At 43.4% G+C, this 14,720-nt stretch overlaps 1 protein-coding gene across 2 annotated transcripts in view; it reads right to left on the bottom strand.

Moving 5' to 3' along the window:
• TTC13 (tetratricopeptide repeat domain 13) overlaps nt 1–14,720 on the bottom strand; it is a 97,425-nt gene that overhangs the window by 54,234 nt on the left and 28,471 nt on the right. For both annotated transcript variants that reach the window (XM_084622887.1, XM_084622888.1), the window contains exons 5-6: nt 13,126–13,191; nt 9,152–9,244 (exon numbers count right to left, since the gene is read on the bottom strand). In XM_084622887.1, coding sequence (XP_084479013.1) covers nt 9,152–9,244; nt 13,126–13,191 — 159 coding nt within the window. The remainder of the gene's footprint in view (nt 1–9,151; nt 9,245–13,125; nt 13,192–14,720) is intronic.

The raw sequence follows: 14,720 nt of genomic DNA, 5'->3' as shown, positions 1-14,720 counted from the left end.
CCAAGACGACATTAGCTTTTTTCACAGCCATATCACATTGGCAGCTCATAGTCATCCTATGATCAACCAATACTCCAAGGTCCTTTTCCTCCTCCGTTACTTCTAGTTGATGCGTCCCTAGCTTATAACTAAAATTCTTGTTATTAATCCCTAAATGCATGACCTTACACTTCTCACTATTAAATTTCATCCTATTCCTATTACTCCAGTTTACAAGGTCATCCAGATCCTCCTGTAGGGTATCCCTGTCCTTCTCTAAATTAGCAATACCTCCCAGCTTTGTATCATCTGCAAACTTTATTAGCACACTCCCACTTTTTGTGCCCAGGTCAGTAATAAAAAGATTAAATAAGATTGGTCCCAAAACTGATCCTTGAGGAACTCCACTGGTAACCTCCCTCCAACTTGACAGTTCACCTTTCAGTAGGACCCGTTGTAGTCTCCCCTTTAACCAATTCCCTATCCACCTTTCAATTTTCCTATTGATGCCCATCTTATCCAATTTAACTAATAATTCCCCATGTGGCACAGTATCAAACGCCTTACTAAAATCTAAGTAAATTAGATCCACTGCGTTTCCTTTATCTAAAAAATCTGTTACTCTCTCAAAGAAGGAGATCAGGTTGGTTTGGCACGATCTACCTTTTGTAAAACCATGTTGTATTTTGTCCCATTTACCATTGACTTCAATGTCCTTAACTACCTTCTCCTTCAAAATTTTTTCCAAGACCTTGCATACTACAGATGTCAAACTAACAGGCCTATAATTACTTGGATCACTTTTTTCCCCTTTCTTAAAAATAGGAACTATGTTAGCAATTCTCCAATCATACGGTACAACCCCTGAGTTTACAGATTCATTAAAAATTCTAATGGGCTTGCAATTTCTTGTGCCAATTCTTTTAATATTCTTGGATGAAGATTATCTGGGCCCCCCGATTTAGTCCCATTAAGCTGTTTGAGTTTCGCTTCTACCTCAGATATGGTGATGTCTACCTCCATATCCTCATTCCCATTTATCATGCTACCATTATCCCTAAGATCCTCTTTAGTCTTATTAAAGACTGAGGCAAAGTATTTGTTTAGATATTGGGCCATGCCTAGATTATCCTTGACCTCCACTCCATCCTCAGTTTTTAGCGGTCCCACTTCTTCTTTCTTTGTTTTCTTCCTATTTATATGACTATAGAACCTTTTACTATTGGTTTTAATTCCCTTTGCAAGGTCCAACTCTACTTGACTTTTAGCCTGTCTCACTTTATTCCTACATATTCTGACCTCAATAAGGTAGCTTTCCTTACTGATCCCTCCCTTCTTCCACTCCCTATATGCTTTCTGCTTTTTCTTAATTACCTCTCTAAGATGCTTGCTCATCCAGCTTGGTCTACAACTCCTGCCTATGAATTTTTTCCCCTTTCTTGGGATGCAGGCTTCCGATAGCTTCTGCAGCTTTAATTTAAAATAATCCCAGGCCTCCTCTACCTTTAAACCCATAAATTCTTCAGTCCAATCCACTTCCCTAACTAATTTCCTTAATTTTTGAAAGTCAGCCCTTTTGAAATCAAAAACCCTAGTTGCAGATTTATTTTTGTTAATCCTTCCATTCAGTTTGAACTGAATTAGCTCATGATCACTTGAGCCAAGATTATCCCCTACAACCATTTCCTCTATGAGGTCCTCATTACTCACCAAGACCAAATCTAAAATGGCATCCCCTCTAGTCGGTTCAGCAACTACTTGCTGAAGGAATCCATCAGCTATCGCATCTAGGAAAATCTGAGCCCTATTATTATTACTAGCACTCGTCCTCCAGTCTATATCTGGGAAGTTAAAGTCTCCCATGATCACACAGTTTCCATTAGTATTTACTTTATTAAAAACATTAAAAAGGGCTCTATCCATATCCAAATTAGATCCCGGCGGTCTATAGCACACCCCAAGCACTATCCCAGGGGAGGCTCTAATAGTTTTCTTCCCCAATTTAATTGTTGCCCAGACAGACTCAGTCATATCCATTTCATCGCTTATTTCTTTACATTCTATCTCATCATTGATATACAGTGCTACTCCACCACCTTTACCTTTATTTCGGTCTTTCCTAAACAGCACATACCCTTCAATACCTGTAGCCCAGTCATGACTACTATTCCACCAGGTCTCTGTTATACCTATAATATCTGGTTTCACTTCCTGCACCAGTAACTCTAGTTCCTCCATTTTGTTACCTAGGCTCCTTGCATTAGTGTACAAACATCTTAATTTTTGCTGTTTGGCCTCACTCACATTCTGTACCCTATTATTTTACTACCAGTATAACCTATTAGACTTGTATCTACACTGCCCTTCCTCCTACCTACAGCTGTATCCACTCTTACTTCATTTTCAATGTATACCTGTATACAATGTATACAATGTATACCTTCAGATCAGCGGCACTGCTATGAGTACCCGCATGGCCCCACAGTATGCCAACATTTTTATGGCTGATTTAGAACAACGCTTCCTCAGCTCTCGTCCCCTAACCCCCCTACTCTACTTGCGCTATATTGATGATATCTTCATCATCTGGACCCATGGAAAAGAAGCCCTTGAGGAATTCCACCATGATTTCAACAATTTCCATCCCACCATCAACCTCAGCCTGGTCCAGTCCACACAAGAGATCCACTTCCTGGACACTACAGTGCTAATAAACAATGGTCACATAAACACCGCCCTATACCGGAAACCTACTGACCGCTATTCCTACCTACATGCCTCCAGCTTTCACCCTGACCACACCACATGATCCATCGTCTACAGCCAAGCTCTGCGATACAACCGCATTTGCTCCAACCCCTCAGACAGAGACAAACACCTACAAGATCTCTATCAAGCATTCTTACAACTACAATACCCACCTGCGGCAGTGAAGAAACAGATTGATAGAGCCAGAAGAGTTCCCAGAAGTCACCTACTACAGGACAGGCCTAACAAAGAAAATAACAGAACGCCACTAGCCGTCACCTTCAGCCCCCAACTAAAACCCCTCCAACACATTATTAAGGATCTACAACCTATCCTGAAGGATGACCCAACACTCTCACAAATCTTGGGAGACAGGCCAGTCCTTGCCTACAGACAGCCCCCCAACCTGAAGCAAATACTCACCAACAACCACATACCACACAACAGAACCACTAACCCAGGAACCTATCCTTGCAACAAAGCCCGTTGCCAACTGTGTCCACATATCTATTCAGGGGACACCATCAAAGGGCCTAATAACATCAGCCACACTATCAGAGGCTCGTTCACCTGCACATCCACCAATGTGATATATGCCATCATGTGCCAGCAATGCCCCTCTGCCATGTACATTGGTCAAACTGGACAATCTCTACGTAAAAGAATAAACGGACACAAATCAGATGTCAAGAGTTATAACATTCATAAACCAGTCGGAGAACACTTCAATCTCTCTGGTCATGCAATTACAGACATGAAGGTCGCTATCTTACAACAAAAAAACTTCAAATTCCAGACTCCAGCGAGAAACTGCTGAATTGGAATTCATTTGCAAATTGGATACTATTAATTTAGGCTTAAATAGAGACTGGGAGTGGCTAAGTCATTATGCAAGATAGCCTATTTCCCCTTGTTTTTTTCTAAACCCCCCCCCCCCTCGACATTCTGGTTAAACTTGGATTTATGCTGGAAATGGCCCACCTCGATTATCATGCACATTGTAAGAAGAGTGGTCACTTTGGATGGGCTATTACCAGCAGGAGAGTGAGTTGGGGGGGGGGGGGGGCGCGGAGGGTGAGAAAACCTGGATTTGTGCTGGAAATGGCCCAACTTGATGATCACTTTAGATAAGCTATTACCAGCAGGAGAGTGGGGTGGGAGGAGGTATTGTTTCATGGTCTCTGTGTATATATAATGTCTTCTGCAGTTTCCACAGTATGCATCCGATGTAGTGAGCTGTAGCTCACGAAAGCTCATGCTCAAATAAATTGGTTAGTCTCTAAGGTGCCACAAGTACTCCTTTTCTTTTTGCGAATACAGACTAACACGGCTGTTACTCTGAAACCTGAAATGGAATGCTGATGCTGGTGTTAGTAGTTCAAAGAGATGACTTGTCAGGGCTCTCAGCACAAGCAACAGGTTCTTGGAAAAAGCAGCCTGACCACTGACTTGGCTAATTAGATTACTTTAAGAAATCTGCCTACCTGTGGGTTCTCTACCAGGCCACAGGCTCCGTGCTACAAGCAAACTTTTAAATAGTCCCTTGGAGGAACCCCTTCTGTGTGGCAGACCCCTAAGGGATCCCACTCCTTCTTAGGAGTATGTCATGCAGCCTCAATTCCTGAGACTGAACCTCTGAGCTCCAGCACTCCTGTTTGACACCATGAACTCTGCCCATGGAGTCTCACTGAAAGACTCCTGGTCATAGACTTTTACACTCTTCAGGGATCAAAGCACCTCAGCAAGCATTTGCGGCAGGCTGTCTTTTCAAAACAGAGTAGGGTTTATTAGTCAACTGGAACACAGCACTGGGAAGTCCTTAGGTTAGCATACAGAAATAAAGGCTAAGACACAGTCCCCATTCAGGCCAAGCCAGCATTCCAGTGCCAAGCACACGTGGGGTCCATGCTGGCTCTTTACTTCGGTCTCTGTCAGTCCAAAGTGAGTGCTCTGTCTCACCCGCAAGGGTAAGCCTTATTTCAGCTACCTGACACCTTTCGGTTCTTTATCCTCAGGCAGAGACGTGCTGAATTCACATGCCCACCTGCTGGAGTTTCTTGATGTTGGGTGTCAATTGTTCAGTTATTAGGAATTCTGTTGTCCTTCCAGATTTGTCACTGACAGAGGCTGGTTTCAGTCAGGCCTTTAATGACCCATTCCTTCCACCAACTAGGTGACCCAACTACTTCATATCACTTGCAGCATTAACCCATTTATGCCCATTGGATAGCAATGCAAAGTAATGCAAAGCAATGCAACGGAAACTGAGGCATGTCCAGGCTTCATAAAAATATTACAGAAAATTCCCACTTTGTCACACCAGCAAACCCGTGGATCCTGAAAACATCACACTACTAAGGACAAACACCTGACATGCATCGTGGATAGTTATCTGAAGACATCCACACAGTGTGCAGCAGCAGTCAAAAAAGCAAATGGGATGTTAAGAATAATTAAAAAGGGATAGAGAATAAGACGGAGAATATTTTATTGCCCTTATATAAATCCATGGTACGCCCACATATTGAACACTGAGTCCAGATGTGGTCCCCTCATCTCAAAAAAGATATACTGGCATTCGAAAAGGTCCAGAAAAGGGCAACTAAAAGGATTAGGGATTTGGAACGGGTCCCATATGAGGAGAGATTAAAGAGGCTAGGACTTTTCAGCTTGGAAAAGAGGAGACTAAAGGGTGGATATGATCAAGGTACATAAAATCATGAGTGGTGTGGAGAAAGTGAAAAAGGAAAAGTTATTTACTTGTTCCCATAATATAAGAACGAGGGACCACCAAATGAAATTAATGGGTAGCAGGTTTAAAACAAATAAAAGGAAGTTCTTCTTCACTCAGTGCACAGTCAACCTGTGGAACTCCTTGCCTGAGGAGCTTATGAAGGCTAGGACTATAACAGGGTTTAAAAGAGAACTGGATGAATCACTCTCAGGGATAGGAGAAGTGCTCCACCCACCGCATAATTTCCATTCTTTTACGTGTAGCACTGGACTCCTTGCTTCCCCTGGGTTGTTCACATACGTGATAATGAATTTAGGGTGTGGTTCCCCACTATACTGGATTGGAACCATCAAAGTGCCAGCTTGATTGCTATTAATACTAAGTGGTTTACACTATGAGCCATTTCCTCCAGGCTTCAGATGCCTTGAGCTGTTTGCATCCCCAGGTGTGCTCCCCAGTCCTCCAGGCTGGGATTAGGTTGTGAGAACCAGAGAATCTGGAAGACATATGGGCATATCTTCATGGACATTGCCCTGGGCTGACCACCATTTTAAGATGATAAGCACCTGCATCAGGATTTTTGATGATACTTAATGTGTTTTGGGGAGTGGTCCCACACATTTAAGATGGAGCCTTGAAGGCACCTGATGTGTGATTGCACCCATGGAGTGACCCCTGTGCACAACAGTAGGAGGCCTAAAGTAGAAGGCCCAGTGCTACAGTAGGCCTCATGTGGCTCCAGAATAATGGAAGAAGGTCCTGAATCTTCTGGAACCTTTCTAGAGATAGATACCTTGATAGCAAAGATTTGCCCATGTCCACTCCTAAGTAAGGTATTTTTGGTGGATGGAATCAAGAGGCTTTTCTTGACAATGGTAACAAAGAAGCGTAGCTACAGGAGATTAAATGTCAAAGACTTGGCTGTGTGTGTTAATGACAGAGATGGAGCTCTGATCAAGATGTCATCCAGAATTCCAGGAAGGGATGTCATTGGATACCCTGTGACCTGAGTCTGGCTGATTACAAAGAAATTGATGGCAAAGACCCTGAGGGCCGAGGACAGGCCAAATGGGAACATCCTGTACTGATAATGGTTCCTGCCATAAGTAAACCTTAAAAATCTGATAGAAATATGGAAGCATGTATCCGCCAGGTCCACTGAAGTCAGAAAATTCCCCAAGACAGGGATGACACTATAGATGCCAGAGTCTCCATCCAAAACTTTGTTTTCTTCATCCACTTGTTGAGCTTTTTGAGGACAAGAATGGCTTAGATTCCCGTCATCATGTGCTTCTGAGGGAATACTCTCAATTGCTCCCATATTTAAAAGACAAGACATCTCATTCTGGATCAGATTACACTTTATAGGGTTGTGGGAGATGGGGGAATGGATGAATAATGGATGGGGGAGCCCGTTGCTTGAGGGAAAATCCTGGACTCACTATCTCCCTGACCCACCTGTCTGTTGGCAATGCAATCCACTCCTCCAGGAAACAGGAAATTCTGCCTACCCTCTAGCTTCAGCTCTGGGCAGAGGCTTACGTGGTCTTTGTCATAAAGAGGCTTTGGAAAGGGTGGTGTTCCTTCTGGGCTTTCCCCCGAAGCCTGGTCCCACAGCTCTCCTTTGAAGAACCTGCTCTGCCTTCACTGGTGTATCTGAGAGGATGAAGGCCAAAAGGATCCTCTCTGTCTGAAGGCCGGTCTGTACTTTCTCTGAAGGCAGTAAGTCGAACCAGAAAAGCCCAACTAGATTTTTCCACATTGGGTCCGCCACTACCCTGTGTAGCTTTTCCCTGAAAAGAATGGAGTCTTTAAACTTGGCAGAGCACAGAACATGCTTTGAGTGGGTATCCATCTTCCAGGGATGGAGCCGTAAGTGGTTGCTGGTTACTGAACTGGAATCCATGGCTCTGGCTGAGAACCTCATTGCACCCCTTGAGGCCTCACCTATGAATGCTGTTGACAGGGAAACTATTTAAAATAGAGCCAAGTCAGGGTGATCTCTACCCTTTATGGACCTGAGATTTTCCATCCAGGAGAGAGATGCCCTTGCAAAGCAGATAGCTGCTGGGGATGCCCTAAAGGTGGCTGAGGATCCTCAAAAGTCTTTGAGTGGCCTCCATCTTACTATCTGTGGAGCCCTTAGGGTAGAATTCCCCTTCTGAGGGGATAACCGTATCTCTTGCTCAGGACCTTACAGTGGTATCAACCTTCACTATCTCTGCAATAGGAGCTTTTGATTCCTGAATCTTATAAAACCTGAGGTCATCTTTGTCAGTGTGCTTGCCCATATTGGGCTTGTCCCATTCATCCCGAATCACTTCTTCAAAAGATTGTTCAGGAATCGAAACCTCACAAGAGGATTTTGAGGGTAGAAATGTAGTGTCTATTCATGTTGAATATGAACAGTGGAGACAACCTTTCAACGCCTGGCCTCAAATTTCTCAGGGGGAAAAAAAATATTTGCTGAGTTTTAACCTACTCCTGCTCGGATTCAGAATCTGACAATTCACTGTCCTCAGTGGAAAAGGGAGCGGTCTCTAGGGCCCACTGGGCTTATCCCCTAAATTGGCTGGCTGGGTCTTCCTCTCCCTGTTCTGCTCAGAGATTCCTCATCCATTTTTCCCAAGTTGGAGAGGCAACTGCTCTGGTGAGTAGGGGATACCACATGCCTTTCCAAGTCATAGCCCCAAGACCTAACTGAATTACGGACAGAAGACTGGGTACAGCCATCTGCCAAGCCCAGGAAGGCTGTCTCACAAATGGAGAACCGTTTAGATTTTGTTTGGTGCTTTTCAGGCTGCTCTGTCATGCCTGAGAGGTGCAGAGGAGGCAGCAGAAAGACACTGCAGCAGAGGAGCAGGGTGGGTTAAGTCGCAGACTGTAAACCGAACCAGGGAGAAGGAAAGGGAGAACATTGCTCGCCATCACCCAAAGTGCCAAAAAGCTCACTGAAGAAAATAGGCAGGAGAGACAGAACTACTGTCCACATGTTGCGGTGGAGGCAGAGAATCTGGCAGCAAGTGGGAGAACGGGAGAGCGGCCAGAGCACAAGGCACCAAGACTTTGTTCCACCTTCGATAACTGCAGAGAGGAGGGGAGCAGCCCAGACATCCAGAATTGTGGGAGATGATGGGCTGCAGAAATTGTGCACATTTTTGTAATTGACTACATAGAACATTATCTTCAGTTAAAAGTTACGGAATTCTTGATTAATCACATTTATGTTTCTGAGCACAAAAGTGCTATAGTAACACACAATTTGAATGTTGGATGGTTTAACTGGCAGCCTTAATGCAATATGATTGAACTTAGGATTTTTTTGTAGTACAATCACCATAACTGAAGAGGGTTTTTATGCACTATTTTGATTCATTACAATGAGTTACAAAGAAAAGTATGATTCTGCGTTATTCAATATATACAAAGCTAAACACTTGTTTATGTCAATTACCTGCCAATCTATTTGGCTTTAGTCACTAAACATTCTGTACAAGTTTTCACAAATACCATGAAATATGTACTTTTCTTGTAGCAAATACGTATACTTTAAAAGCATTTAAACAGGGAGATATATTTAGTGGAGAAAGCAAGAGTTTTAACCATTAAAAAGGTGAATTAAGCCAGAAGAAATACTTTTAAATATTTGAAAGAGTTGCAATTGAAAAGTCTGAGAAAGAAAAATCTCACCTCTGCTCGCTGTTCAAATACTTCAGGGCGATCTGGTTCCAGACTAATTACTCTGCTCAGCTCATATAGGGCAAGCTCAGCATTGTTTATGTCCTTAAAAAGATAAATTAAACTATATAAGCAGTCAGTGCATGTTTTCTTATTATACTAAGTGATCTTAGAGTTACACTAATAATTTTTAAGGACAAAGGTCAAAAAACAATCAATAAACAGTAACCTCCAGCCATCAAAGTACTTCACTGTCATTTCTAATAGGAACAAGATGCTTTATAGTGCAAGTATTAACTGAACAAGCTGTTTGTATACCAAAACTTAATTACTAAAAGGGACTCCTTTTATCCATATGCATCATCTGCAATATTTTGCAAACAGACTCCTCAGTGTTTCATATTCACCTACTGGGGTTGCACTGCAAATATTCCTTATACAATAAGCATTATGTTTTAGTGCTCAAAATCTCTCCACCAAGAATCGTGGTACTATGAAGTGTATTTTGTCAACTAATATAAAGTCATCGTCACTCTCCCTTATAATCAAAAAATATGAGGCTCTACAACAGAGGTGGGCAAACTACAGCCTGTGGGCCACATCCGGCCCGCGGGACCCTTCTACCCAGCCCCTGAGCTCCTGGCCTGGGAGGCTAGCCCCCGGCCCTTCCCCTGCTGTTCCCCCTTTCCCGCAACCTCAGCTCACTGCGCCACTGACGCAATGCTCTGGGCGGCGAGGTCTTGCTGGGCAGCACAGCTGCAAAGCCACAGCCTGACCAGGTGCTCTGTGCTGCGCCATGGCGTGGCTGGCTCCAGCCGGGCGGCACAGCTGCCTATCCTGGTGCTCTGAGCAGCATGGCTTTAGCGCCACCAGTCACCGGTGCTTCAGGTGCAAGGAGCAGTTGGGGTTGGATAGAGGGCAGGGGAGTTAGGGCTGGTGGTCAGGGGTGTGGATAGGGGTCGGGGCGGTCAGAGGGCGGGGAACAGGGGGGTGTCATAAATATAAAGGGAAGGGTAACCACTTTTCTGTATACAGTGCTGTAAAAATCCCTCCTGGCCAGAGGCAAAGTCCTTTTACCTGTAAAGGGTTAAGAAGCTCAGGTAACCTGGCTAGCACCTGACCCAAAATGACCAATGAGGGGACAAGATACTTTCAAATCCAGAGGGGTGGAAAGGCTTTTGTCTCTGTCTGTCTGTGTGATACCTTTGCTGGGAACAGATCAAGGATGCAAGCCCTCCAACTCCTGTAAAGTTAGTAAGTAATCTAGCTAGAAAATGCGCTAGGTTTTCTTTGTTTTGGCTTGTGAAATTTGCTGTGCTGGAGGAAACGTGTGGAGGAAATTCCAGTTTTTATGTCTTTTTGTAACTTAAGGTTTTGCCTGGAGGGATTCTCTATGTTTTGAATTTGGCGGCCTGTAAGATTATCTTCCATTCTGATCTTACAGAGGTATTCTCTTATCTTTTTTTGTTCTTCTAATAAAGTTCTGTTTAAGAATCTGATTGGGTTTTTTAGATCTTAAAAATCCAAGGCTGGTTTGTGCTCATCTTGTTTATTCTCAAACCTCCCCAGGAAAGGGGGTGTAAGGACTTGGGGGGATATTTTGCGGAAATAGGAACTCCAAGTGGTCCTTTCCCTGTTCTTTGCCTAAATCACTTGGTGGTGACGGCATACTGTTCAAGGACAAGGCAAAATTTGTACCTTGGGAAAGTTTTAACCTAAGGTGGTAAAAATAAACTTAGGGGATCTTTCATGCAGGTCCCCACATCTGTATCCTAGAATTCAAAGTGGGGAGGGAACCCTGACGGGGAGGTTGAATGGGGGCAGGGGTTCCAGGGGGGCAATCAGGAAGAGGGGATTGTATGGGGTGGCGGGGGGGCAGTCAGGGAGAAGCGGTGGTTGGATGGGACAAGGGTCCCAGAGGGGCAGTCAGGAATGAGAGGAGGGGTTGGATGAGGCAACGGGGGGTAGTCAGGGGACAGGGAGGGGTGGATGGGGTGGGGGGGCCGTCAGGGAGCAAGAAGCAGGGGAGGTCAGATAGGGGCCAGGCCACATCTGGCTGTTTGGGGAGGCACAGCCTCCCCTAACTGGCCCTCCATACAATTTCGGAAACCCGATGTGGCCCTCAGGCCAAAATGTTTTCCCGCCTCGATCTACAATGTGTACCATAAAACAGTTTAGTCTGATTCAGTGTACACTAACTGTTTTTTCTTGCTGAGTAAAGCAGTCCCAGCAGAGACAGCTACAGCTAAATAAATGTGATCGGAGTTCCTTCCCTTCTGTGACATCACAAGCTCCTCCTGACACTACTTCCCATGAATGGAGGAAAGCTTTATCCGGAAGAACAAATTAGCAATTCATTAGCTGCATCGGCCAGAAAGGCCAGTGCTGTGTTTCATAGTTTCAAGGACTTTCAAAAATCAAGTTAACTCAAAGACATCTGTATCTCCAATAACCTAGCTGAACCATGACGAAACTAGCTGCAGAGTCTACACAGATAATATTATATCTGGTTCATAAGGCCTCCTCTTTTTATCCCAAGTCTCTGAAGAAAATATTTCCTTAGGCCTTGTCTATATTAAACTTTTCCCTAAAGTTTACCACCATTATCACTACTGATTCACCTGCAACAACGATTGGAACCGTGCGGAGCACTAGTGCTTTAAACCAGTGTCATCTAGACCTTTTGATGATCTCGGTTAGAAAATATGGTGGCATTCCCACTACTTCCCCTACCTATCTAAAGGTTTTGCAGTACTGCCATGTATTATCCTAGTACTGGAGTAACTACACATTAAATAGATTGGCAAAGTCCACATTAGACTTTATAGCTTCTTTGGTTCTTCTGTTGTTTTGGGCTAGAGAAACTCCACTTGAGATAAGAGTTTTGTTTTTGTTGGTTGGTTCATTTGCTTGTTTGGGTTTTGGGGAAGGGAAGGAATTTTAAGTAACCTCAAGCTTTTGCCTGAACCTTTTGCCCATCTTTAGAATCAAGTCAGAAAAAAAAACTTCAAAATATTTCTCACAGAAGCCACCTTTTTTTTTTTTTTTAAATCAGCTGTGCAGAGAACCAGAGAACTCTTTGCTGAGATAGAAATGAATATGAAGATCACAGAAAGTGAGTACCTGTCAACATTCTCTAGCACACAGTGGTTCTGCATAATGGGATTTTCCACTGAGTCATCCAATTAATCTGGACTGGAGGAAGTCAGAATTCTAAAAGCCAACTGCAGCTTCCTGACAGGATCTGGATGCTTAATTATACTATATAAAACAAAAGGCTATTTTTTTAAAATCCATTTTTCCTTACTAATTTTTTTTAAATCATTAATATCCAACTCTTCAAACGCTGGATCATTGTGTTGGTCTTTACCTATTGATCTTTATATTACAAACGGCTTTGAAAATGGTTCAATTAGGTGCTATTGTGTTAAACAAAAGTACAGTTCAGATACTTATTAGTTAAACAAAAATTATTCATGTTAGTGCCACTGAAGACTTGAATCCAAGAATGGGGTATGTATTTAGGGATGACCCCCCCCCCCCACGAGGAGGGGTAGCAACAAACACTACAGAGTATGAATAAGACAATTCAAAGAGTACAAAATAGAAGCTGCTTGAAACAGCCCAAACAGTAATGCCATCATGAGCATCTCACTGTATGTTTGCTAAACAAAGTAGCTGGTCCCCCTCTACCACTTCCTATCAGTCTTTAGGGATCTTCATGAGATTATACACACACACACACACACACACACACACACACACCAAGATTTTGATGTCTGACAGGTATGGTCCCCAGTCATATAGCATCTTCAGATAAGAGGAAGAGGATGTTTCAGAGAAAACATTAATAGCATGACAATACACGCTGAAAGCCTTTGGGACTGTACATATGTTTAATAAATTCTAGTTGATATAGTTCCTGTAATCTCTTACAGTTTGTAGGAAAGTATGTCTGACAATCATTTAAATTATTAAATACTCACATGAAGTCCTTTTTTCCCATATGCTATCCCTCGTCCATAAATAGCACTAACCAGCTCTGGATCTTCCTATTCAGAGCAAAACACACGTAAAACCATCTTTAAAAAAAATTAAAGTGAATCGAAGGTATCTTTCTTCAGCTGCTTACTTTTACTTAATGCTCAGTGTTAATATTAAACAGGCCTCAGTCATGGTCTCCAGGTAAAGACACAAGAGAGATTATTATAACCCATCATCATCACAAGCTCATAACTTGCAATTTATGAGCTAAAAATGTCCATGTTTCATCTCTGCCTACAGGGGAATTACTTGGAAAATGAGCAAAATCTCTTCACCAAATCTAAGTAGAGTGAGTGAAGAGAAACCCCTTTTCCCGTGGTAAAAATAATTCTAACCACAAAGGTTTTTTTTAAATGAAAACTATAGCAAAAATGCCGGATATTAAAATGTGGCATGGGCAGTCATCAGCAAATCTACACATAAGTAACTTTTGTGCTAATTTTTTCCTATTTCAGAGGTTCCCACACCGTAGGGGGTATAGGGCTGTGGCCAGCCAAGTGCCCAACCCAAGGCCAGGCAACGGAGACGAGAGCGTGCACGGAGTCCCCAGTGGTTGCAGGGGCCGGGAAGAAGCACAGCCCCACCCTGGCAACAGCCTGGTGGTCTTCCCCTTCTCCCCTCCCTGATCGCTGGGGACTCCCTGCTTGCTCTCCCAGCTGCTGCCCTGGATACCTGGTCAGTTGCAGCGTTCAATATTTTAGATCTTCTAGAGCCTGCAGGAGCAAGAGGCTCTGGGCAGGAGGAGGGAGGCAAGGAGCCCTGGGCTGATCCATGCCACGGGTTCCTCCAAGGATGGAGCCAGCCAGGTCCTGCTACTGCCCTGGGTGGGAGCTGCCCCCTCCCCAAGGTGGCCCAGTCCACACCTAAAAATTAAGTTGATCTAGCTACGTCACTCAGGGATGTGAAAAATTTTGAACCCCGAGCACCACAGCTAGGTCAACCTAACTCCCAGTCGACAAAAGAACTTCAGCTACCATCTCTCAGAGAGGTGCATTACCTACATGGATGAAAGAAACCCTTCTGTTGATGTGGAAACTGTCTACACTACAGAGGCATAGCTGCAGTGCAAACATACCCTCAGTGTACAAATAAACACATATGCCATTAGAAAAAGTTAAAAAACATAGAAGGATGCTATTACATTACAAAGCAGAACTTTTTAAATAGCATTTTATAGCCTACCACTGATGTATTTTATATCTGTATTGGCTTAAAAAGCAGGCCTATGCTTCAGTCAATTAGACCGTCTTGTCCATAAGGATACATATTTATAAATCAAGTTTGACTAAGCTATGGTACCCTTTTTAAAAAATTGTCAGCCTGCCATGAAACAATCTGAATGATAAAATAATATGGATTCCACGCCATCCAATCAGAAAAGAAATTTATACTAGAGAATAAATAAAATTTTGCTTAAATATTACAGCAGCCAAGTTCTTAACTGACAACCCAGTATTAACCTGGGATGGAGTCTGGTTTATAACAACGTGGAGCTCCCATAATGCCAGTGCCACATATGAGGTTATTCTGCCAGTAA

The sequence above is a fragment of the Lepidochelys olivacea genome (genome assembly GCF_965140295.1).
Source record: "Lepidochelys olivacea isolate rLepOli2 genome assembly, chromosome: 3".
Taxonomy (NCBI): domain Eukaryota; kingdom Metazoa; phylum Chordata; order Testudines; family Cheloniidae; genus Lepidochelys; species Lepidochelys olivacea.
This window is presented reverse-complemented; position numbering and strand designations above follow the sequence as displayed.